The sequence below is a fragment of the Mustela nigripes genome, chromosome 7 (assembly GCF_022355385.1).
Source record: "Mustela nigripes isolate SB6536 chromosome 7, MUSNIG.SB6536, whole genome shotgun sequence".
In the NCBI taxonomy this organism is placed as follows: Eukaryota; Metazoa; Chordata; class Mammalia; order Carnivora; family Mustelidae; genus Mustela; species Mustela nigripes.
This window is the reverse complement of record NC_081563.1, coordinates 32,367,749-32,390,673: the sequence shown is the minus strand read 5'-3', so window position 1 is coordinate 32,390,673 and position 22,925 is coordinate 32,367,749. Positions and strand designations below refer to the sequence as shown.

The window sequence follows — 22,925 nt, the reverse complement described above, 5'->3', positions numbered from 1 at the left end:
TGGATGTGCCATTATTTTCTTGTTGGCACACTGGGACTCAACTATGTTTATTAAAATATTTTAAATGGCCAAAATCCTAAAAATGGCAGAAGGCAAATGGATCTCTGGTGCCACTGAGGTTGTTGGCAGGGTAAGGAGAATCTGTTAGCCATGCTGAAAACTTTTCTAAGTGAAAGCTTTTCTATTCACTGGTCTCCCTGCAGATCTGTAGATCTCTGAAGACCAGGTTCTCCCTGGTTCCAGTGATTTTCCCCCTCTGGGCTCCAGGGCTGGTCTCTTAATCTCCCACCAAGCCATAGCTAAGAGGCCCCATACTAGTTCCTTCTTCTGGACCCAAGTGAAGCCCAAGGCTTTCTTTCTCTTAGCACTAGTTGCCTCTATGTCTGAGCATCACTTGGGCCCAGAGAACTAAATAGCTTGGAGCTGAGAGAAAAGAAGAAAGCTACTTTAAGATTATCATGTTCTCAGAATCCATGATTTTCTTTTTTATTTGATTTTAATCTTTAGTCCAAATTTCTTTTAGTGTAAGGAGAGAGAGTTATGGTTACCAAACTGCCAGTGATCTCACCACAGTTTATATAACTATATAACTATATATATATGTATATATATACACATTTATACATATTATATAAATATAAATTTATATAACCACCTTATACAAGTTTGAAATGTTACCTTTATCTTGACATAAACATCCATTTGTCAGAAAAGTAGAAAGTAAATTAAAATATTCAAAGCTAATGTTAGATAAAATTTTTCCTTACTGTGAGTTTGCCTTGCTAGAACCTAGAGTAAGAATGGTTTCTCTAAATGTGATCACCAGCATAGGACGTCTGTTAAAGCACATAAGAAGTAGCACAGCACAGTTGTTTTGGAGGAGTTTAGCAATTGTTACAAGATTTCTTTTCCTTCAGTGCCCGCAAAGCTTGGTCACGCAGCTTCAAAGAATGAAGAGGTAGACCAGATGAAGAGTGGTGGGCAGCAAAGCCAAGTTTATTGAGAATAGAAAGCTTCCAAAGAGGGAGGGACCGGAGAGGTTTGCCAGTTTAGATCTAAGGGGTTTTATGGGCTTGTTGGCGGACTATTTTAATCTGATTCACTCTCCACGTGCCTGTCACCCAGTCTGGTTTTTGTCATCTACCTGATCCCATGAGCAAGGGTGGAGGACTCCTTCTAGGGTGGTGTAAAATCCTTTTAAGGTAGTGTCTTCTTAGGGCAGGGACTTTCTTCATTATAATGACCCACAGCGTAAAATGATCCCAGTATCCAATCTTGGGTATGTCATGGCCACTAACAGTGAAATCTAAACGGGAGGAGGTTAGATATTTTTCACGTTTACCACAAGCTACATATCCGAACAAGGAAAATCAAGTTCTGTAAGTCTTAGTTATTAATATAAGCATACAGGAATACTTGTCTCCTGCCCAGGTACCCAGATGTCATAGCTAGAGAAGGGCCTAATATTTAAGGTCAGATTACACCATGGACCATGTTGAGGGGAGGAAGAGCACAATGTTTGATACATATTAAGATCTTAATAAAAATTAGTTCTCATACCATTGTTATTTTTAACTGAATTGTCATTTAGATCCTTATTCTTTTTACTTAACCACCCCTTCATGGGGCATCCATAGGATACTCCCCTTAGAATTTCTACCCAGGGGAAAATCTGTCTCTCTCTCTCCTGAAGGACATTATGTTTCTTTCCATTAGGTCCCCTCTGGCTCTGACTGAAACTTGGCTGTCCACTGAGCACTCTGCTTCCTCTGTAAACATATCAAGGGACCATGGGCCTGGAGGTGGTAGGTGTCTTGCTTGCTTCTCGTTGCTCCTTCTGCCCAGAACCTCTCTGTGCGTTTGAAGCACATGCCGTGAAATTATGCGCATGCAGGTGTCTCTAGCTGTCCTGTCCTTTCTATGGGAGTATAAGCTGCTATTCCTATCATAGTTCTTTATGATCTCAGTGGCAACTCTGTAACCTGACCCTTTAATGTCTCGGTTTCCCTGCCTCTAATGATCTACCCTAGCCATATCCTGGACCCTGTCATACCCAGAGGAGTATACCTTCCAAATATCTCAATTTCAGGAATCCTGCTCTTAGCCTCTTTCTCCCTGCTGTTCAATTCCTTTAGCATGCTGCCACACAGCCCCTTAACCCCTGGGACCTCTCGTCATTTGACCTTACTCATCATTGTCCATTACTCACCGCCTGTCCTCACCCCTCCTTCACAGCTTGGAGTCTATGTTCTACCACTATAGTCATTTCCTTGCCCACACTTTTCACTCTCTTGCTTCTTATTTGACTTAAATATTGGAATCCGAAAAGAACTTCAACATGTTCTCCTCACCAAATCTACCAACATCTTGGAGTCCGTGCCCACATACTTTGCGTTATCATCGTTGCAGTAAGTGAATTGTCCTTGTTTCACTCCAGTACTTGCTTCCTGGATTCTATTACCTCATGCCTACTTCCGGACTTTTCTCTCTACTGCACATTCCCAGCAGCATGTACCCTTGATTACATATCTTGCAATTTAAGAAAATAACCCTTTCCTGAACCCACGTGCTCCTTCTCTGCTTCCCTTTACAGAAAAACTCTTTAAAATAGTTGTCCCTATTTGGTGTCACTACTTCCTCACTTCCCCTTCTCTCTTGTGCCCACTTCATCAGGCTGACGTCATCAGCACGCCGCTGACACTGCTCACCTTGCTTACCTATTAGCACTTTGATCCTGCAATCACTCTCCTTCCTGAAATGTTTTTTTCCAGAGTTTTTTGGAACACCACTCTAGTTCTCCTCCTACATCAGTATGTGCTGCTGTCAGTATGCATTGCTGAATCTTCATCTACCAACGTCTATACTTAGGAGATCACTAGGGTCCAACCCATAGACTTTTCTTTTTTAACTTCTCTCACTTTCTAGATGACTCATCTAGTTCTCATGCTTTAAATATCATTTATGACTAACACTGAATGTTCCCAACTTTATATCTGCAGCCTGAACCTCTCCCCTGAACTCCAGACCCATATGTTCAACAAATTACTTGATGTCCATACTTGGTCTAAGAGGTATTTCAAAATTAACATGTCCAGAACTATACTCTTGTCTCCTTCGAAGCTTCTCCTTCCCATCTCTTCCCATCTCAGTAACAGAGAACTCTTGCAGTTGCTCAGGTCAAAAACTCTAGTCTAATTTCTGATTATTGTCATTCTTAAACATTCAATGTCCAGTCCATTGGCTCCACCTTCAAAATATACGTAGAATCTAACCACTTCTCACCACTTTTACCAATAACACCCTTCATTCAAGTCACCATCCTCTCTTGCCTGTTTCCCCTAACTAGCCTCGCTATTAAGACTCTTACCCTGTCTGGTCCATTCTCAGTAGAGCATCCAGAGTGATCCCTCTGAAGAGTAAATGTCACGTTACTCTTCTGCTCAGCACCCTCCAGTAGTTTCTCATTCTTCAGAACAAAACCAGAATCATTGCAGTACTTACAAGTTGTGACATGATGGTGACTTCCCCAGAATGGGAATAATTCCTTTTTTCTCCACATTTCTGGTTTTCCCAGGCACAGGTAGGATTAGACTTTCCCGGCCCCTTCAAATCATGTCTGTCATGTGACTAACAGGCTTCAGCCAGTTAAATGGCAGTGGACATGATGTGCCTCACTTCTACATGGCACCTTTAAGAGCCAGTACACCATTTGTAATGCTTTTCTTTCCCTTCTGCCACAGTCATGGGCAGCACTCCAGATGGGGACCACTTGACCAGCCTGGCTTCCAGTAGGAAGCAGAAACCCCCGATGCCCTACCGTGGGGGTGTAGCGTGAGGTGTGTGTTGTTTTCAAACTCTAAGGTGCGGGGACTGTTCCCACGTGCAGCATAACCCTGTACTACCTCTCACATGACCACCACCAGGGACCTTCATACATACCCAGCATACATCTGCCTTATGCCTTTAGCCACCTGAAACTCTGAATAAGGTGTAAAAAGCAATCATTGCTCTTGAAATTTATGTTTCTTTTATAATACATATTTAACAGGCTAAATAATGCCAAATCAATATTTCTGTCTGTAGGCTGGTGCATTTGTTTTCGATCCAATGTGTGGACTTGGAACAATACTTTTGGAAGCTGCTAAAGAATGGCCAGTAAGTTCTAAAGTAGGATAAACCAAGCAATATACTTACTTTAATCATTGTACGTATATTCACTTCCCAATTATTAACAAGTAGATTATCTTTTTAGGAGTATTGGTTTTGATGATATGAGTTGCTATGTCCTGTTGTCAAAATGGATTATGAAGGGTTAATTAAATTGCTTAAAAGACTGATAAATTTAGGAAAATGTGAACAGTTTCTGTGATTAGTCATGACAGACTATGCTAATCCCCAAATTCTTTAGACATTTGTTATTGTAAAATAAGGTTTTTTTACAGTAGTTTTTGTTATTGTAAAATAAGGCTTTTTAAAATAGTTTTTAAAAATTAACAAATACTTGTAATTTTTTACCATTGAATATCATTTTAAAGAAATACTATAAATTTGTTTTAACCTGAATTAACAAATCTATTAAATTCATTTTCATTATTTAAGAAGAAGCAAGTTGGTTTTCTGAACTACATAAACTGATAGTTTAACTCATACTTAAAACAGGACTTTCTTTCCTCGTAGGATGTGTATTATGTGGGCGCTGATGTCAGTGATTCACAGTTACTAGGTGCATATGATAATCTGAAAGCTGCAGGCCTTCAGGATAAAATTGAGTTACTTAAAGTCTCTGTTACAGGTAAGATATTAAAAATGCAAACTTTTGGGAAAATGAACATATTTAAATATATTTAGAATCATAATATTAAATAAAATTCACTTTCTAATATAAAGGTTGAATATATCTGTGGAGTTAATCCTTGATTTATTTCCTATAGTATAATTATAACTTATTTTTTTGAAAGATTCATTATTAGTAACATTTATTCAGTCTCCCTAAACATTTAAGTGAAAGTGCCTTTTTAAGATGTGTTTGTTGGGGCGCCTGGGTGGCTCAGTGGATTAAGCCACTGCCTTCGGCTCAGGCCATGATCTCGGTGTCCTGGGATCGAGCCCCACATCAGGCCCTCTGCTCAGCAGGGAGCCTGCTTCCCCCTCTGTCTCTGCCTGCCTCTCTGCCTACTTGTGATCTCTCTCTCTGTCAAATAAAATAAATAAAAAAAAAAAAAAATAAGATGTGTTTGTTGTATCTGAACCATTTCTCACATCATAACCAGGGATCACTTAATGTAGGCATAAAATAAGGAGTATTGTGTAATAATAATAAAACTTCAGATTTTTTTTTTTAAAGATTTTATTAATTTATTTGAGAGAGCACATGTAGCCAGAGCAGCAGGCAGAGGGAAAGGGAGAAGCAGCCTCTCCACTGAGCAGGGAGCCTGATGCAGGGCTCGATCCCATGACCCTGGGTTCGTGACCAGAGCCAAAGGCAGATGCTTAACCAATTAGCCACCTAGTGCCCCAAAACTTCAGACTTCTTCCAGATAAACTGAAATGCCCTAAATTGTCTTACCTTACCCTTGCCTCACACTGGACAGTATTCTTGTTATATAGAAATGAGGTAACCATCCCTGTGTGCTAAACCAGTACTTTCAGTGCTAAAACCAGAACGCGTTGGCAAACCACGACAGTTGGTCACCCTGTGAGGTAGAGGGAGGGAAACCTTTTACTGATGGGGGATCAGGAGGGACAAACATGACTAGAAATCAACTCTGCTCAGTCTAGTCAAAAGAACGCTTCCTTAAGGCCCATAGTATTTAGACCATTTTAGTCAAGCCTCACATTCCTTATTTCTTTCCCTTTCCTCTAGTACATCTTTCTCCCTTAAAAAATAAGCACATTTAATTCCCTGCTACAATGGTATTCTCTTGAAACAGTATAAACAGGTAGTAGATGGTCTCAGTATTAAACCTATAATCCGGAGGAACTAAATGTTATTTTAAAATTTTTTATTGTAATGGAAAAGTAGTAGAGTGTCAGGAAGAAAACATTAGGGTGACTTATGCGTAAAAACATAGTAAAGCAGCCCCCAAAGAAGAAGTTGCATTGTTGATTAAGATCTCATGTTGTTTGCTGCCAACAACTACTTTTTCAACCTGTCAAGGTTGGTTTTTTTTTTCCTTTTTAAATTTTATTTATTTATTTATTTTATTTTTGTGAGAAAGAGGGAGGGAGAAGAGAATGTGAGCGTGTGCTCACAAGCAGGGACAATGGGTGCACAGAGGGGCAGAGGGGGAAGCAGGCTCCCCACTGAGCAGGGAGCCCGATGTGGGACGCGATCCCAGGACCCTGAGATCATGACCTGAGCCGAAGGCAGACGCTTAATCCACTGAGCCACCCAGGCGCCCCTCTGTCAAGGTTTTTATGGGACTCTGTGTGTAAGACACAGGTTTTTAGAGGAAAACGACGGATGAGGAGGCTGAAATCAGCTTTCGTGAACTCTAATTTCTTTCAGAAAGCTGTTTTGGGGGGACCTTCAAGAAGACTGGGATGGGGAGCCTGGGTGGCTCAGTGGGTTAAGCCGCTGCCTTCAGCTCAGGTCATGATCTCAGGATCCTGGGATCGAGTCCCGCATCGGGCTCTCTGCTCAGCGGGGAGCCTGCTTCCTCCTCTCTCTCTCTGCCTGCCTCTCTGCCTACTTCTGATCTCTCTCTCTGTCAAATAAATGAATAAAATCTTTAAAAAAAAAAAAAAAAAAGAAGACTGGGATGGCTTCCTCAGCTATTGCAGAGCAGTGATTTTTCCAGTACTTTGCAATCTCCAGAGGGCCTCAGAGGCATCAGGAAGGAAGTACCCAGCTGTCTGTCTGACCTCTGCCATGCTTCCAACTCCGTTTTTATTTACTTTCATGTGGGGGGCATTTTCCATAAGATTTCACTTTAAAACCAAGCAAAGGATTTCAGTTACTGTTTTTAAGTGTTGAAAACAAAAGGTTCTCTAGGGCACCAATGGGCAAATAAAGGATCATTCTAAGTGCCATGTTAATAATGGACGAGAGCAGGGAGGATGGAAACCGGAAACACAGAAGCTAGTTAAGGTTCTTGCGATGATCCAGTAAGGAGTGAGGTGCCTCGGGCCCAAGTGCTATTCATGGAGATGTTGAGGAGAGGTCAGATACTTAATTTTAGAAGGTAGAGTGAGCAGGATTTATTGTTGGATTGAATGTGGCCTCGTGTGAAAAGGAGCAAGCATGACCCAGCTGCCTGACTTGAGGAGCTGGAGGGTGGGGTGGCCATTCACGGGGTTGGGAAAATGGTAGGGGTACAAGTTGGAGTTCTGGATCATTAGGCATCAAGTGGAGAGGATGGCACGGTTAGTAGCCCCGTACCCAGATCTGGAGTGTGAGGGGAGAGGTGAGGCATCATCAGTACGGGTAACATCTAAATCCAGGAGATCACCTAGGGAATAAGCATAGAGAAGGGAAAGAGGCCTCAGGATGAAGAGAGCAGTTGAGAAGTTGTGCTTACCCCAGGCCAGCATCAGCTGGCGGGGCACGTTTCCCTAAACCATTGTTGAGGCCAGATAGTATCATTGTACTGCAGGATTGCACTCTTAAGAACTATAAATTTGATACATTTTTCAAACTTAGTTTTCCTTAATTACTAGTGAGATGAAACATTTTTCACACTATGTCATTTGTAGATTATTCTTTTGTGAATTGTTCTCGGAGTAACTTTCTGGAAGAAAGAATGAGCCATCTATTTTAAATTGTTTCAACATCCTAACCTTTTAACATTAAATTTCAGATGAAGAAACCATATTTATTCTAGTGTATAGAGGAGCCAGTATTAACTGTTATTTAATAATTAGCCCTTCCTGGGTGCCTGGGGGGCTCAGTCATTAAGCATCTGCCTTCAGCTTGGGTCATGATCCCAGGGTCCTGGGATCGAGCCCCGCATCAGGTTCCCTACTTGGCAGGAAGCTTGCCTCTCCTTCTCCCACATCCCTCTGCTTGTGTTCCTTCTCTCACTGTGTGTTTCTCTCCCTCTGTCAAATAAATAAACAAAATCTTTAATTTAAAAAATAATAATAATAATAATTAGCCCTTTACTACATATCTTTACTTTAGAGGTGGACATTGTAGCTAAAGCCTAGTGTTTATTTTCTTCACTAATTTGGTTTTGCCTTTAAAAGCTTTAATCATAAACACAATTTAGAATGCTGAGACCCAAGAATTGTTCTTTGTTAGACATTGACAGATGTGGGGATTTCACATCTTTTTTACCATAGTAAGTAAGAGGACCCAGGGACTTCAGAGTCCAACAGACCGAGTATAAATCCTTGCTTCACCATTGTTTCTCCAGTGTGTGGCCCTCAGCAAAAGCATAGACCTCTGTATTTTGTCATCTACAGTATGAGAATAATCCCTACTTCCTAGAGCCCGTGGTGGGGATTTATCCCATAAGCACATTGAGTACTTTGCCTAACACACAGCACGAATAAAGACCTCAGGGGCGCCTGGGTGGCTCAGTGGGTTAAACCTCTGCCTTCGGCTCAGGTCTTGATGTGGGATTGAGTCCCGCATCCGGCTCTCTGCTCGACGGAGAGCCTGCTTCCTCCTCTCTTTCTCTCTCTGCCTGCTTGTGATCTCTCTCTATCAAATAAATAAATCAAATCTTTAAAAAAAAAAAACCTATTTAAGACCTCAGTCAATGTGGGTATGTCTAGGAAGTTAGTAATAACTCCCATTGTGATTTGTTTCTGCAGAATCACTCTCTTAGTTCTCTTTGTGTGCGTTAATGACTGGATTATTTTTCTACTTTTTTAGTAATGTTTACTTTGTGACTTTCTACTGGTATAAAAGAAGATGATCCTTTAATATGCAGAACTTGCTTGTGTTTATTCCTAAGTTTTAATTACCATGAAAGTTTGGAACCAGATGAATATTATGTTACAGGCTATCTTAGGAACTAATTAGTCATTGGTTAGGCTTTGTTTTTTGTTAATCTACAGATATATTTACATTCCTAGGATAAGATAGAGAGCTGTAATAGATACAGATTTGAGCAAAAGAAACACATGTATAAGTTAATTAAGACCACAAAATTGTCAACAGGAGAAAAAAGGAACGTTTTCCCTTCCAATTAGACATTACTTCAGTGAGATTTTATAACAAGCTTATTGCTAACAACTGTGCTTTGTTCTCAGGTGTCATTCCTTTCAACCCTTGTAGGAGTAAAGCCTGCTTTTTACAATACACCCAGAAGCTGCCCATAATGTGGTGGCTGCCCTTGATGGCCTGGGCCCTGGTGTTCTAGCCACGTGTTTTGTGGCCCATGTCATGTGATGCAAAGCTCTTGAAGCTGCCAGGCCGCCCATTTGGGGAATCAGAAGGAAATGTGGGAAGTGATGGGTTAGGTGTACATAGAGTATGTGGAAGTAGGGAATCAGAAGCTTCCCACAAAGAGTTGAGTGTTTTTTGGTATAATGGCTTTACAGTTTGTTACATGGTATCAGTCCTTTTTAAATATTCGATAACACTTATATTCTATAACAAACTCAGCAGTAATAAGTTTTTTAAAGCACATGTTTAATGAGAAAGTTAATAAAGAGTTTCCATTTCTCAAGTAAGCTGGTGAATACATTACTTAAGTAAAATGTTTGTTGACATTTATCATCCACTGTGTGGGCCAAGGTGATATCACTGATCAAATGAAACAGATGTATTTATAGAAGCATCTAGCATTTACTCTAAAACATAGTAATTATTTTAAGGAGATTGAGCCCCAAAACAGCCACTTATCAAAAACAGCTAGAGACGAATGCATTAACCATCATTCTGTGAAGCATGACTTTTCATTTAGATCAAATGACTATTCTAAATTAATTTTGCTCACTTTCAATTCCAAGTTTTCTTATACATGCAAACCAAATGAAGCTATAGCCATTAATTTGTTGGTTCCATTTGAAGACCTTTGCAGACGGTTAGGTGTTGCCAGTTTTGTATCACTGTTATCAGATGTATTCAAAAAGAAAATCCATTAAATCTGTTCCAGTGGTGGTTTAGCTTTTCTTTTTCCCAGTTCTTGGAAATGCAGGAGATTTTTTCTGTCAAAGATAACATCTTTTATAATTGTGAGTGCTACTGTAAATTCAGCTCAGAATTGCATATGTGTCTGTTTATGCAGTATTTAGTGGTAATTAGTATTCTAACGAAATCTATGAAGCAGAAATGTACTTGAAATCTGGCGTGGTATCCACATAATTCATAATTATCTTCAAACAAGCTCTGATGTTCTATAAATGAAATAGAAACTTAAGTTACCAAAATAATAAACTTTTGAAAAACATTTTTTAAATACACATGGGATAACTGACTTGCAAACTATTTGTGATGAAGGTGGTTGCAAAAACAAACAAACTTCATAACAGAACACAGTTTATTTCCCTGCCCATCATCAGTTAGGTTTAAAAATATTTAAGCCTTCAAAGAATGGCTTTTTGGATCAAAGTACTCTATAATTGTATTATAAAAGTTTTTAAATAAACCAATAGGCTCATGGTGGTTGCATTTTTCAAAAAATCTGTTGGAAATCTGTAATCAAAGAATTTAACAAATATAATGCCCCAAAACTTAAGTTTCTGCAATTTTTGATGATTGCAGTTATGAAAAACAAAACAAGAGGACATTAAAATCCCTAAAAACACCAAGGAAGAAATGAACAAACTAAAACTGAGAGCTTAATAATGAACAAGATTTAATTCTGAAATTCTATAAATACTCCTTGGCTATCTTATACGAAGAAGCTTCTAATGGCTTTCTTTAATTGGATAAATGTATATTCTAGAATGGAATGGAATCAAATTCAGAAGGCTTAGATTCTTCAGGCTCTACACTTGGTAAGCGAATTAAAAGAACAGTAGAGACAATTTGAGTTTTGTGTCATGAAAATGTTTGTCAAAGACACTATAAATGAAGACATTGAACTTCAGGGCTGAAATATTTAGACTTTTCCTATGTAAGAAATAAAATTGAGAGTATCCTCCAGTTAGCAGAATTTGCTCTGAGCTCAACTGTTACTTTAGAACCTGTAAAGAAAGGTTCTCTACTTATTTTCTCAAATAAAAATATTAGAGTCTACAAAGAAGTCTATTAGCCATTAAAGTGAAACTTTGAAGAATATTACAGGCAATTCTATGAAAAAAATTTGAAGTTCCTATTAAAAAAGTATTACATTCTTCAGAAAAATATCCATTAATGACATGGGATTAGAGATGAATACATCTAAGAAACCAATCAGTATAAGAATACAGATCACAAAATATCATTTTACTTGTTAATTTTAAGCTTGTGGGGTTTTTTTTATTTCAATGTGCCCAGATAATTTTTTTCAGTCCACTATAATAATAAACAATTTGTCAGCCAATAAATATTTCAAGAAGTATGTATTCTTATTTCTAATCATCTTGTTCTTGAAAATGTTCCTCTTTGGACTGTAAGTTAAAAGGTCACCAGTTCCAGATGCCAAACTACATTTTGCATATTTAAGACTAATTATGAGCTTCTGGATTAAGACAACAGACTGAAACTTTATGGAAGGATTTGTATTCTCCTGCACTTATTGAAATAAGAAAACAAATAATAAAAATAGAAGGAAAAAATCAGCAGCAGCAACCAAAGGTCATAATCTAGATGCAATAAACTTCAAAATCTGGCCACAATGGAAAGAAACAGGAAGTTATTGAGCAGTACTGTCAGTAGAATAGTGGCTATTTACAAGGTAAATAACAAGTGCAACCCCAAAAATATACCCATCCAAGATGTCATTTTAGTACAAAGACATTTCAGATATAAAAAATGTCAAGTGGGCCACCTAGGTGGCTAAGCCAGTTTAGAGCCTGACTCTTGGTTTCATCTCAGGTCATGATCTCAGAAGGGTGACACTGAGCCCTGTGTGGGGTACCCCACTCAGCACAGAGTCTGCTTGAGATTCTCTACCTAATCGTGCCCCATCCCCGCCGCCTCCTGCTCCCCACCCCCACCCTGGCTCACAAAATGCTCTTCCACTCTCTCACTAAAAATAAATAAAATATTTTAAAAAATAAAAAAGTTCAGGCAACATTTCACTAATAAACCCTGCAGGGGAAAATTTTAATAAAATCCAAACATCTAAAAGATAAATCAACTGAAAAATGAAGAAGGCCAAGACAAAGTGATTGGTCATGAGGACTGAATCAACTTGAATATATAGCTGATTTTAAACAGCTATGAGAATTACAGACACAGAACAATAAGAATGTTATAAATCCGGAAAGAATTTATAAAGAATGTTCAAACAGGAGGAAGTATGATAAAAGAACATAGGAAGGGTGTGTCCAGTTTTGTAGAAGATCTCAATTTATTTCATCATTTGTCTAAATATAAGCACAAAAACGTATCTCAAAGACTCTTAAAACCTATTGGAAGAAAACACATTACGGCCATAATCCTGAGTTTTAAAGCAGTTCTTACCCATTTTTGTTCTGGAAGGAGGGAGAATGGTTCTTTTTGTTCAAGACACACCAGTATGTTAATTTTTTTTTTCATGTTCTTGAATCATCCTGCAGAGTTGTAAAGGGGATGATTTTTACATACTTGTTTTGAGCTATGTTTCTATTTCAGAATTTTATCTCCTTAGTTACAGGCAAACTCCTTGTTCTCAGGCAGTTCAAAGCATTTAATAACAGATTCTACTGTGTTGAAAATCAGGGGTCAGGTGCTCCTGCTTTCAGGAGTTTCCTCACCAGAAACCCTGGAGGTGGGGACAACAGTCTGTGTTTCACCAGCCGTTCAGATTCTGATACACACTAAATAGTAGGTTTGGGATAAAGGGGGCGAGGATTTGCATTTGTAGTTCCCAGGAGATACTGCTGCTGCTGTAGCTCCCGATGACGCTGCCTGGGAGAACTGTGGCTCTGAGAACCACTGCAGGAGGAAAGGAGTAGGAAAGAGGCCCATCTGGAAGCAGTTGCCCTACGTGGCCTTTGAGGAGCCAGGGGAAGGACATGCTGTGTTGTGCAGAGCTGCTTTGAAGGATTCCAGCCCACTGATCTCCACCTAGCTGTCATCCGCCCGTACACACAGAGAGGACGTTGTTCATGATAACTACAAGACCTAACCATTACTGAGTGCTCACTCCGTGCCAGGCACCATTCCAGATGCTTTCCATAAACGACCTCACTTGTCAACTTAAGAGTACCCACTTTACAGATGAGGAAACTGACACAATAATTTCCCAAAGTCCCCTAGCTACTTAGAGACAGAGCCAAATGCAGGCTGTTGGATGCCAGGGCCTGCCTGCCTTCTCACACATACCCACAAAAGCTCATCTTAGGTTCTATGGGAAGAGAACATTGCTTAGTTCTAGAACTTCTTGAAAGAATTATTCTGTGAAGATTGTTCCTTCAACTTCTAAAATTATTTAAAGCAGTTCAGCAAATTATATAATTCAGAGTAGGAAAGTTGCAAATAAAAATAGAGACTGACAAGAAAAAAAAATGTTAACCAAACCTGAGCAAATTGGACAGCTAGTGTGTGTGTGTGTGTGTGTGTGTGTGTGTGTGTGTGTGTCTGTGAATGCAAAAGAAAGATGTGGGCTCAAACTCAACAGTAAACTACTCCATGGTTTCTCATGTATAAAACATCTGATTGCCACGATTGCCTTCACTGTACATTGCCTTGAGTAGTTCTGCAAAAATATTGAAACTATTTATATGTACATGTTCTATATCAACACCCAAAAACTAAATGTGTGAAGTTTAAATATGACTTGGGGGGCGCCTGGATAGTGCAGTGAGTTGAGCAATTCTTGGTTTCGGCTTGAAATTCTCAGTCCCTCTCCTGTTATGCTCCCTCCCCTCTCTAAAATAAATAGACAAATCTTTAAAAAATATATATGAGGGGCACCTGGGTGGCTCAGTGGGTTAAAGCCTCTGCCTTCAGCTCAGGTCGTGATCCCAGGGTCCTGGGATCAAGTCCCACGTCCGGCTCTCTGCTCAGCAGGGAGCCTGCTTCATCCTCTCTCTCTGCCTGCCTCTCTGCCTACTTGTGATCTCTGTCTGTCAAATAAATAAATAAAATCTTTAAAAAATAAAAAATTTAAAAATATATATGACTTAGAAAAAAAAAGAATTCCTGCCAAGCTTTAAAAGAATATTATTCTGAAACTTTTCTAACAACCTATTCTTATTCTACTAATCTCAAGCAAGGGTTAGAACTAGGTGAGATTTCCCAGGTGTTCTTCAGATTTTTCCCAGTTAATGGGACTTTTTGTTTTGTTTTTAAGTTTCCAGCCAACAAAAATGTATATGGTATTCAAAATAGTAAAGATTATTTACATTTTATTATATTTTTATGGAATTAGATGCTATCGAATACCTTATGAATACCTAATGTACATGATGGGTGGCAAGTAAAATAAGTAGAAAATGAAAAGTATACTCAGAAAATGTGGAAGTTAAACTTATGTCTGTCTATTACCTTCTGATAATCTAATTTCTGAGAATTGTAAAGATGAGAAAATTTAGATTTAGTAATCAAACACTATATTTAATTTTGTTTAGCGATAATCACTTTGTTGATTTGTTTAGCATTTTCTCTGGTCTTAGTACTTAAGTAGATGTTCTTAATCTTTTGGGTCTCCTTTAAAATTTCAGTGAAAGCTAAGATCATCTCCCTTAAAAGCAAGTATATCTACACATGCAAAATTGTATAAGTAACTATGAAGAGAGAAATACAAGTTACAGAACATGGTTTGTGGAAGGTTCTAGACAATTTAATGTATTTCTTCTTGGATCTGGCAACTTTCTAGTCATGTAATATGTTTAGAGAATTCAATTTTTTGATTAATTTAAGATTCTGCTTAATTTATATCCTATTGTCATAACAGAGAAACCAATTTTCAAAAAACAATATAATAACTTTACCATTTATTTTTTAGTGAAAAGCCTTGTGATTTCTTGGAAACAGTGTTAGCAACCCTAAGTTTTATTTAATATGCAAAAATAATTTGGCATACTTCAATTTTCTTGTATTTAGGTTGTAAATATTTGAACTTAATGTAGCTGGATTCTCTGGTTTCTGTATTTCAGAATTGCCATTGCCCTCAGAGAGTGTCGATGTTATTATTTCTGACATTCCATTTGGGAAAAAGTTTAAGTTAGGGAAAGACATCAAAAACATTCTACAAGAAATGGAGAGGTAAGTTGTTGAGTTTATTCTTACAATTTTTGAGTTAGTGGACATTTAACCAAAATATATCATAGTTCTTCAGTTAAGATTTGATTGCATCTTAGTGATTTATCCAAAACTTTTGTAGTTCAGTTTTCTAAGGTTTCAAATCAGAAGCTTATAATTGAAATAGTTATTCCATATCATCTTACACTATTCTAAGTTTTATTTTGGAAAAGATACCAGTTTGTCGTTATTGCCTGAAATTTGAGCATCTGAAATAGTGACGTGTATTTTAATCACTGAGTAGGTAATTTACCTATTTACTTGTAATCCTCCCCAAAACCTTGCCTGTTGTGTGTTAATCACCCATGCTTTCCAGATGAGAAACTGGGACCCAGAAAGATGAATTTTCTCGAGATCCCAGCTACTAAACCACACAACAGTTCACACAGGGAACATCAGTAACCTAGAGAGGTTACAACACTGCTTATTATAGAAGGAAGACAGGTGTTATTCACGGCATGGTTTCTAAGGTCAGCCTCAGGGAATCTAATTCAGTGAAAGTATTTCTTTGAGAGGTTCAGACAGTGAGGCCTGTTTTCCTATCTGAGAAAGGAGAGAACCTAGAACACATGGAGGAATAAAAAGATATGACTAAAAGGTCGGTTCATGAAATCGGCTCAGTTGGGCATTTGATAGAGCAAGACAACATAGATGTTTGAGAGCCTGTATATAAATAATGTCACCAACAGAAAAAATGAGCCATGGGTGTTGGGTAGAAAAAATTGAGTGTCAAGGCCGACATTCCATAAGAAGAATTAAAGCTTGACATGAACTCTGAGTCCAACCAGGAGCCATCTCAGCTCCATCATGTGAACTGGGTGCTACACACTTCTTTTTGGATTATCTTATTTGGATTATCTACCCTCTGATGCACGGTTAGCTAACCCTTGTCATAATTACGTGAGGTCTCTTTCTAGGCAACACCGATAATTCAGACATTTCCTCAGCTCCTGTACATGTTACCCTCAAGCAGATTTGGCAACCCTGAGTTCTTATTAAAACCATTTGAGGAGCTTTTGAAAAACTCTAACACTCATTTTCCACCCCTCCCCACTGAGGCTCCAATTTAATTGGTCTGGAGTAGAACATGGGTGTATTTCCTAACCACTCCCGAGCTGATTCCATTGTGCAGCCAGGATTCATAACCACAGCCTTTGTGCCTACCTAGGTAATTCACCAGCCACACTATTAAGCCAGCTCGTGGTGAAATACAGTATGCGTGAGCAGTGACTTGCATTTAGCCTGGAACTTTCCAGAAGATATTCAGGAATTCCCCCCTAATGTGAAGGCCTCAGTTGGATCAGTGTATGTATTTGGACATAAAGAACTTCTATGACCATGCTTCCCTGACACCTGCCCACAGACTTTGTGGTTTGATTTTTTACTTTTTACATAGTTTGAAGCTTTATACAGTCAGTATAGCATAACACAGTGCATTTTGGAGACAAACTTGTGTTGATTCACTGATTGTTTAGATGAGGGAAAAGCTCCTTGAGCTCCTGACGTCTTTGTCAGGTGTGGGAGAGATTCCCTGTAACTCCTGGCCCTCAAGCAGTCATCCTGTTTCCCTACGTATACACCCAAACTTACTGGAAGAATAGTCTACCCTGACATCTCTGCTTCCTCACCTTCCAGTCCCCCCTCAATTCTGGCAGACCAGCAATTTGCACCTGCCCTCAACCAAGATCACACACCCAGGTTCACTGATGACTTCTTGTAATCCTAGTCACTTGTTAGTCCTGCCGCACTACACACTGTTGAGACTATTTCCTTCTGGAAACCGAACATCTTTGGCTTCTGTGCCATCACTGTTGTCCAGACTTTCTTGTAGGATTACGGACCCTTCCTCCTCTCTCCTCCTTTAAAAGTGAAGTCTCTGTTCCTTGGCCTTTTTGCTCTTCTCACTTGGTACCGCCTCCGCCCCCCATGATGTCCTCCGCCTGTTATCTGCTGTGTACTATAAAACTCTGAAATCTCTCCCTCCACCGGTCTTCTCCTTGCCTCCAGGCTGTATCTGCAGCTGTGGATTGGAATTCACCCTGCACATTCCAAACAGTCTCTTTCCCTCCCTCCTCCTCCCACCCCCTCAGATTCACCCCCTGCTGAATTTCTTTGAGTGCCTCCCCCACCTGATGGTTTTCCTGTCTGGGCTTTGCTGCCTCCAGCTGCCTGCCCTGCTCCAGTCCCTCACTGTCACTTGGCCCACCTCACTCCTGCTTGTCTTTAATTCACAGCGCAGGTTTGGGACCCACCTAATGCATTCCTGGGGCACCTCAGACTTGCCTGGAGCATTTGCCACCCTCCTTAGCTCTCTGCTGGCCGCTCTCCCACTGTCAGTAATCTCTTTAGCTGCCCTGGAGACTGTGGTGTTGGTCACTTGTCCATATAGACCTGCTGTGCAGAATTTGCTCAAATGTTTTCATCTCAGGGTCTTCCCTTCCTTTTCTGGTCTTCCCTGTTGTCCTTCCCTTGTGCATGTGATTTATGGTGATTTTCTTCTGCCAACAGCCTACTACCTCTCATATATGCTGATTCTTTAGGATTCTTTCATTTGCCTTTTCCTTTGTACTTATTAGAATGTGACTATGAATTACTTTGAGGCTTGCCTTTTAAGTAGAGTAAAAATAGATAATTAAAGCAGATTTGTGTTAGTGATTCTGTAATTACTATAATGAATATGTATTATGGAAGCTACTACCTAATTATCAAAATCCTTGTGTTTAAATAGATAAAATTAAATTTCAAATTAAAAACACCAAATATTTAAAATAAAGTGGGATTGTTTGTTGTCTAAAAAGAAAGAAATACTCATGCCAATTACCATCTTCCGTCAGAGTGCTCCACGTTGGAGGAACCATTGTGCTGTTGCTCAACAATGATCACCACAGGCGCCTCCAAGACTGTGAACAGAGCGGCATCCCTTTGAATTCCAAGGGCAGCCCCACAGATGAGCCTGGAATCGAGAAGTGCTTGAGTCCCAGAGAGAAGACTGACCTATCGGACACAGTGTCATCTTCATCTGAAGCCAGCAGCCAGGGGGGCTTAGACAAAATGCCACCAGTTGGCTCTTTAGTGCCAGTGGAATGCTACCAAGTTAGCCTTGGAAGGACAGAGGCATTCATATGCAAATACAGGAAGTCGCACTCTTTGGGACTCTAGCAGGCTTGCTGCTGTGAGCCAGGTTCAAGTCCTGTCAGGGTAGCTGCACAGCAGTGAAGGTGGTTGTCCTGGACCCTCACAGGGCCCCAGAGTCCCAAGGAAGCAAACTCCCCTGAGGTCCAGCATCGCTGCTGGACATAGGTTCTGAGTAGAGATAAGCTTTACACCCAAAAGAATTAAAGTTGCCAACCAAAACCAATGAATGTACATTACACCAAATGACTCTTAAATTTCGTATTCTGTCAGAAGGTGAAAAGTTCTGCCCCGCCTGCACTATTTCTGAACAGAAACTGAAACTTGGAACAAAGGTTTTCAGGGGTTCACATAAAGTATACTGCAGTCATCACAAGGTTGGTGATGTTTTCACGATCAGATTTTTCTAAATGTAGAAACTTTTATGTCTTACTTCTTTTGCTATTAAACTTGATTTTTAAATGTGTAATTTTCTCCTCCATTGGAATAAAAATAATTTTTATTTGCAATACCTTTTGTACGTCCCAAGTTATATAAAACATTAATGGGAATAATAATATAAATCAAGCCAGTATCCTCCAACATGACAGAAAATAAAGTTTGCTCTTTTTATAAAAGCATTAATAAGTTGTCGCCTCTCCCTTATTTAAATTAAATACATTCCTTGTGTTTACTATTGAGAAGAAGATCTTCTTAACAGGAAGTTGATGAGAATATGATTTTCATTTTTTTTTCAATTATCTAAAGCAGTGGCTTGGCTTCTTGGCTGTTTTACTATTTTAACAACCTCTCCATGTTTGGGAAATTTCTCACCTGTGAAATTTTTGGATTACCTCTCCAAAGGAGAAGCTGAAGAGTCTTTTCCAGCTGGGGCGTGGCATGCAACTTCGTCCACTCATCACTGTGGGGCTAGTGGGGCACAGGTGATAAGTGGAAATTCTACCTGAGAGCACTTTATAGTAAGCCCAGTGGAATCTGAGCCTGTCCCGTATTCATACAACAAATATTGATTGCATACCTATTCTCTGCCAAGGCATTGTTTGGGGTCCTTGGAGCATGTCCGTGAACCAAAGATCCTTGCCCTCATAGAAGTTAAACACTCTAGCAGGGGAGATGGATAAGAAACAGCAGACACAATGAATAATTTATTTGATGGTCCGAAGGTAATAAGTGTGGGGCTGGGGGAAGGAAAGCAGAGTAAAGTGATCGGGAACCAGGAGGATGGGAATAGGACTGTTTTGCACTTTTAATGGTCAAGCCTCTTTGAGAATGGGAGATTGGAGCAAGTATTTAAAGGATATGGAAGTGTTCCAGGCACATGGAATAGCCAGTTGCAAAGGCCATAAGACAAGAGTGTGCCTGATGCATCTGAGGAACAGCGGAGAGGAAGTCGGACTGGAGCAGTCAGTGAGGGGGAGAAGGAGAGGTTGACGAGCAAGTCAGTGGCAGGCGGCAGGGGCAGGTTAAACCAAACAGATCACTAGGAGGACTGGCTTTGACTTAAAACTACTGGACAGGTTTGAACAAGGAGGAATCTAACATACATTTTAGAGAACCACTGTGATAACAGTAGGGGGAGGCAAAGGCGAAAGTAGACCAGTTGGGAGATTTCGCAATAATCCAGGCAAGAGAAAATGGTAGCCTGGCCAGCAGGAGCAGCAGAGGGGGTAAGGCACAGCTGGATTCTGAAATATCTTTCCTTTCTTAAACCGGCAGGATCTGCAGATGTGTTTGATGTGTGGTGTGATAAGTGGGGAGGAGGCAGGAGTGACTCTCCGACACTTGGCCAAGCCCCCCAAACAAGGCGCTTCCATCAACTAATGGGGGAAAGGCTGTGGAGGGGGCAGGCTGAGTGTGAGATGGCATTTTTAGACTCGCTGACTCTGAGATGTGCATTAAACATCCCAATGGGGGTGTTGAGTAGGCAACTGAATACATGAGTCTGAAGTTTAAGACAAAGTTCTGCCCTGGAGATAGAAATTTGGGGAGTTTCAGCATATTGGTGCCCTGAAACTGGATGGGATCACCAAAGGACTACATGGAGGAGAAGGAAGAGGAACAGGGCTGAGCCTCGGGTTCCCCCAGCACTAAGAGGTCTAGAGAAGGGAAGCAATCTGCAAGGGAGCAGGAGGAAAGCGAGGGGTTGCCCGGAAGGCCAATGAGCACAGGATATGGAGGAGGCAGTGATCTATCAAATGCTGCTGGAAAAGATAAAGACTAGAAATTGACCCATGGAGTTAGCAGTGAGTGACCCCCGACTATGGGAGTTTTGGTGGCCTGGGGAAGGAGCAAAGCCACCCTGGGTTGGAATTAAGAGAAAATAGTGGGGACATCTGGAGGTAATGAATACAAATGACTCTTGCAACTAGTTTTGCTGAAAAGAGTGGAAAATGGAGTTAGTCGCTTGGTGAGGGATGTGGAATCAAGAGAATGATATATTTTAAGATGGGAGAAGCAGCAGCATGTTTTTCATATTGAAGAGACTGTTCCGGGAAAGGTGGAAAACTCACGAGGTAGGGAAAGGATAATTGCGGGAGCAGTGTCCTTGAAAAGGGGGTTGGAATACATTCCACACATGGGGGAATTAGCGTTCGATAAGAGCATGAATAATTTCTCCATGGTTACGAGTGGGGAGGCGGCATACAGGCATTTCTGCAATAACATGATAAATGTGCTCCTGAACGTTTCATTCTCAAACTCATGCACTAAAAATAACAGAATTTACGGGAAAAATACCAGCCAGACCATTCTAAACCTATCCAACTTAGGAAATGGCATACTATCAAAAACGCCAATTAACATAGTTTGAAAGAACGGGTTAACATTCCTAATAAATAAATACACTTGACCCTTGAACTACCCAGGAGTGAAGGGGCCCTACCCCCACACAGCCAAAACCCGCTTATAACTTCTAAATCCCCAACAACTTAACTACTTATAGCCTACCACTGAACTGAAACCTTACCAATAACATCAATAGTCAGTTAACCTCTACTTTGTTAAACAGATTGTACCCTGGATTCTCACACTAAAGAAAGCTAGAGGCAAGAAATGTTATTCAGAAAATCATAAGAAAATACATTGGTAGCATGGTGGATCTGTTTCTTGAAAACAAACCATGGAGGCCGGCTAAGAGGGCAGAGCAAGGGCAGTGGCAGCAGGGGGCTGGGCCCTGGGACAGCGTGGTCACCAAGCCCGGTGGCCCCACCTCAACAGCAGAGCCACAGGGCAGGCCGGTGAAGAACACCATCAGCCAGGCACAGTCTTCCAGAAGGCATACTTCCAGCCCATGGCCATCAGCCTCTGGCCTCCCAAAGGCCACGGGGAGGGGTCTGCACTGGGCCCAGTGAGGCCACCCCCATGAGGCAGCGCTAACCAGCTGCAGCCCTACCCCTGCCTCCTGGCCATGGTCCTTCTGTGTCTGCCTAGCCTCCTCCCTGCCCGCTGGAGTTCTCCAACCACCCTGTCAGCACACGGGCTGACCTGCAGCCTTGCCTGGCCCTGGGACCCAGCGGTCTGTTCATGGTCTTCCATGGCCTCACCGGTTCCTCAGAGGGCAACAGGCATGACCTCTGTCTGCTCCCTTCACCTTTGATTTGGTCCCATGAAAGCAGAGGCGGGAAGCTATAAATAAATGCCCTTGTGGCTTTTGTGGTCAACTCTTAAAAGGGGGGGAGAGGAGCACCTGGGTAGTTCAGTCAGTTAAGCATTTCTTGGTTTCAACTCAGGTCATGATCTTAGGGTCGTGAGATCGAATCTGGAATAGGGCTTTACCCTGAACACAGAGTCTGCTTGAGATTCTCTCCCTTTCCCCGTGCCCCTACCCTCCCCACCCCACGTGTGCACAGTACATAAATACATCTTAAAACAACAACAAAAACATAAAAGTAGACCCCCATACTTAAAACCCATGTTGTTCAAGGGGCAACTATTGATCAGTAAATAAAGGATATCACCTTTCCAAGAAAAGGGCAAAGGCAGGTTGAATAGAATTTGGTAGAAGAAGGGTAGAGGCTGCTACCTACACAATAGGGATTTCCAAGACAGAACCTGTGGCCCAAAGGAATCAGTAAGAAGATGCAGTGAGAAGGCTTCATGCAAACCTTCTTCTTCCTGCAGTTTACTCATTCAGCTCATTCCATTAACGTCTTCACATTCAGCTGCTCTTATCTTGTAGCACAAAGTATTAATGCGCTAGGGGGGGAGAAATGACTTATGAACCGACCCGATTTCCACTTTAGAGTGACGTCATCCCCGACCTAGCAATAACATTTGAGTGACTGCCTATTGCAGAAACACACACTGTAGAACAGACTGTAAGTGGGAGCAGATGCTGGAGGGTGGGCGGATGTGGTGGTGGTAGACTGTGCAAGTTCTCTTCTGACTGCTTCAGTTTTCTCAGTGAAAAACTATGTGGTAATTTCCCCAGATCCTGACTCTACACCTGGAACGGTGCCCTGAGCAAATGCAGAATCTCGACAATGGCTCCCAAACCATGGAGTAAGGGTGACTGTTATCGGAGGAC

At 40.8% G+C, this 22,925-nt stretch overlaps 1 protein-coding gene across 2 annotated transcripts in view; it reads left to right on the top strand.

Annotated features, from left to right (window-relative positions):
• Positions 1-18,909, top strand: part of THUMPD2 (THUMP domain containing 2) — a 40,879-nt gene extending 21,970 nt beyond the window's left edge. For both annotated transcript variants that reach the window (XM_059405522.1, XM_059405520.1), the window contains exons 7-10: positions 4,084-4,155; positions 4,678-4,792; positions 15,124-15,232; positions 18,103-18,909. In XM_059405522.1, the coding sequence (XP_059261505.1) occupies positions 4,084-4,155; positions 4,678-4,792; positions 15,124-15,232; positions 18,103-18,427 (621 nt within the window). In that variant the 3' untranslated portion in view covers positions 18,428-18,909. The remainder of the gene's footprint in view (positions 1-4,083; positions 4,156-4,677; positions 4,793-15,123; positions 15,233-18,102) is intronic.
• Positions 18,910-22,925: the final 4,016 nt, after the last annotated feature.